This window comes from Limulus polyphemus, unplaced genomic scaffold (genome assembly GCF_000517525.1).
Source record: "Limulus polyphemus unplaced genomic scaffold, Limulus_polyphemus-2.1.2 Scaffold7444, whole genome shotgun sequence".
Taxonomy (NCBI): Eukaryota; Metazoa; Arthropoda; class Merostomata; order Xiphosura; family Limulidae; genus Limulus; species Limulus polyphemus.
In genome coordinates, this window is record NW_013673054.1 from 33,407 (window position 1) to 37,158 (window position 3,752).

Consider the following 3,752-nt stretch of genomic DNA (forward strand, 5'->3'; position numbering starts at 1 on the left):
TCTTTAAACTTATGTTATTAGTTTAGTCTATTGTTAACTGAAGAGCAGAAACCTATTGTTAACTAGATAAGATAATCTATTTAAATATACTTAATTATTTATAATAATTAAACTAAGTTACAAGATCCAAACAGCTCTTAAATTTCAGTCAGATTGTACAATAATTTATCATCGAGAAGCGAAGGATTAAAATCTGTTTCCTGACTAACTAAGAAAGAATTACTCCTCACTACTCAGAACTGCAGTACAGGATAGTTTTTTTTTAAATTATGCACAAAGCTACACGAGGGCTATCTGTGCTCTGCCCACCACGGGTATCGAAACCCGGTTTCTAGCATTGTAAGTCCGCAGACATACCGCTGTGCCACTGGGGGGCGTGCAGGATAGATTACTAAAGTTAATACTGATTTTTTATTGGTACATGAAACATGACCCTCAGAAGATTTTCTTTAGTGAAAGGCTATAACGTTTATTGTTTGCTGTTCGACCTTACCTTTCCTGTGTGCATGATGTCACATTCTTCGGTAGTCGGAGGAATTAGATAAGCCGGAGTAGATTTCATGACAAATCCACTAGTTGCAACTCTGGTCTCATTCTTGGCTTCACTTTCTGGCTGATGATGATGAGAGGGAACATCCGCATCATTTGTATCGTTTCCCTGATGAGCTACAACATCTTCATAGGAAAGCACTTCGTTGGGATCTTCTTCTTCATCTGTAACTTGGCAACAACTACAACACGAGTCACACTCGCTAGATGTCTCTTCACTCAATAATTCTTCTTTGTCAGTCCTTATGATATTAGGGTAAGAATCTTCTTCTGTGAAGCTTTCACAATTACTGCTTGTCGTGGTACATTCTCCTGACGTTTCGCTGCTTATTGTGGTACATTCTCCTGACGTTTCGCTACTTGCTGTGGTGCATTCTCCTGACGTTTCAGTGGAGCCTGAAGAATAGGATCCTGCAAAGTCATCAGATGTTTGCCAAGATGTCCTCTCGTTTGGAGCAGAAAGTTGCTTCAGTATTTCATCACTCGAGACATTAAACTTGTGCAAGACTGTTTCTTTGATGTTTAAACACGGGCCTTCATGCTTAAGAACTTCCTTTTGCGTTTGAATACTGGGAATTGGTGAATTTTTTAACGCATCGTTAACATTTATAAGCCGATTCTTATCTAACTTGTCGTGTTCAGAAATCTTTACGTTTTGTCCACTTGTGTCATCTAAAACCCTAGTTCTCACACTTTCTTCAGAACCGACACCATTGCTTTCTTTATACGCTACTTTCTGACTTTCACCTACCGTTTCACTTTCTGCTTGTGAATTTCCGGTTTTCCTTAAAGGATCAGCTTTTATCTTTTTGTTCAAGAGTTTTTTACCTGCATAAGTTCGATATACATTGGATGACTTCGTCATACGTATCAGTTCTTCACCATAAAGTTCTCTTTCCTGCACATCACTGCTGCTTGTAGTTTCGTGATCGCTATCATCTGATGTCAAAGAAGCTGTCTGTGAACAAACGCTGTCTTCATTCAGTAAGTGTTCGGGATGGAAGATTAGTTTTGGTTTGCGAACGGAGGAATGGCTCGAGTAGCTGTTTCTACCCGTTACTGGTGACTCTAGGAGTGACGTCTCAGGATTCGGTGTGTTACCTGTGACGATAAAACACGTTAACTACACTGAAAATGACCACTCTTTTACCAGTGATGTTTGATGGATGGAAGTAGCTGATCAGTGATGATGTACCACTCACTGAAGTCTAAAGACAGAACTAAATTAAAGATGAGTTTATCAATGAAAACAGTAAAATATTTCTCTGAACTCTTATTGCTCAAAAAGCACAGGTTACAACGAAAGTGGTTTCGTTAAAGACCTCTTAATAAGAATATTCATTGATGTTACGAACATCTAGAGATGATGACTTTGAATTGGAACAAAATCCAGTGCAGGTTTGTACCTGGAGGAATATTTTAAAAACTGATAGATAAAGGTTTTACCCATTATAATTAAACATTATCAAGGCAGATTGATTCATCAGTAACACTGTTGTGATAATATAATAGGTGTTTAAGCAGTTACAAACAAACATGCTTTCCTGACTGTTGGATTGAAGTTGAAACAGAATGTCTGTCGACTCATTAACTAGTAATTGGAATACAAGTACTTGTGAGTAATTCACAGGACAGTGAGGAGCCACAAGTAATTCATGGGATAGTGAGGAGTCATAAATTATTCACATGATATTGTAAACCTATGATAACTAAAGGGCTAAAAGACCCAACGAGAATTCATAGTACTGGTGTGAGGAGTCCGTGAGTTACTCACAAAACAAATGAGGAACCCGTGGGTAACTCTCAAGGTAAGCGAGGGGCCATAAGTAACTCAAAGTGCTAGTGAAAAGCCTATGATAACTCACTGGGCTAGTGAGGAGTATATAAGTAACTCAAAATGCTCGTGAGTAATAAATATGAGTAATAGAAGGAGTAATAAACATCTCACAGTAACCCGTGTGTTCTCAGTAATGGAAGGAGGCATAAAAACTCATAGTAAACTGTGTGTTCTCAGTAATGGAAGGAGGCATAAAAACTCATAGTAAACTGTGTGTTCTCAGTAATGGAAGGAGTAATAAAAACTCACAGTAAACTGTGTGTTCTCAGTAATGGAAGGAGTAATAAAAACTCACAGTAACCCGTGTGTTCTCAGTAATGGAAGGAGTAATAAAAACTCACAGTAAACTGTGTGTTCTCAGTAATGGAAGGAGGCATAAGAACTCATAGTAAACTGTGTGTTCTCAGTAATGGAAGGAGTATAAGAACTCACAGTAAACTGTGTGTTCTCAGTAATGGAAGGAGGCATAAGAACTCACAGTAAACTGTGTGTTCTCAGTGATACAAAGAGTCATAAAACTCAGAGTAACCTGTGTCTCCTCAGTGATAGAAGGAGTCATAAACATCTCACAGTAACCCGTGCATTTTCTGTTTTTGTGTTTCACCACCACATCAAAAGTAAAAGCATTTAAGTTAGGTGTGGGAACAAATGTGAATTTGAAGACCCTCCCCTCTAGTTGGACGGTACTCATAACCATAATCCCATGACGTAGCAAGTTATTTTCATCTTGATTATAAAATTACATTAAAGAAAGCAAAAGAACAATGGCTACACTTAATTTGGCAGAATAAGTTAGTATGACTGTAGGTACTCATGGAAAGGTCTGTATTAACATTTAAATATGATGAAGAAGGTAAAATTTGTTAACACATTCAGTATACATGATGCTACATTTAAATATGATGAAGAAAGTAAAATTTGTTAACACATTCAGTATACACGATGTTACATTTAAATATGAACGTTATTGAAACTGTTGGCTTATATTAACTGTTGATGCTCACGATGAGTTAAAATAAGATTTTATTTACTGTTTCCTGTATAAAATCATCAAAGGGACACAAATTAGGTACCTGAACTAAGTTTCAAACTTTCATTTTCTGTTTGAGTACAACTGTCTTTCATTGGTCGAGAAATCGTCTGATTTGTCTGAAAACAAAAGAAAATAAACAACGTTCTTAAAATTATCAGTATTTTGGTAAAACGTTATAAATAAATGCAATGAAAGTTGATTAAATTTCTTTCAGTTGTGTTCCTGTAACCGTGTCTGTTTGTTTCTGAATGTGAACAGTAAAACTGTTTAAAAGTGCCCCTGTAACCGTGTCTGTGGATTCTGAATGTGAACAGTAAAACTGTTTAAAAGTGC

General features: G+C 36.8%; 1 protein-coding gene across 1 annotated transcript in view; it reads right to left on the bottom strand.

Moving 5' to 3' along the window:
* Positions 1-3,525, bottom strand: part of LOC106474616 (ankyrin repeat, PH and SEC7 domain containing protein secG-like) — a 14,127-nt gene extending 10,602 nt beyond the window's left edge. The window contains exons 1-2 of the mRNA XM_013935305.2: positions 3,460-3,525; positions 494-1,650 (exon numbers count right to left, since the gene is read on the bottom strand). Coding sequence (XP_013790759.2) covers positions 494-1,650; positions 3,460-3,511 — 1,209 coding nt within the window. The 5' untranslated portion in view covers positions 3,512-3,525. The remainder of the gene's footprint in view (positions 1-493; positions 1,651-3,459) is intronic.
* Between the last annotated feature and the right edge of the window lie 227 nt (positions 3,526-3,752).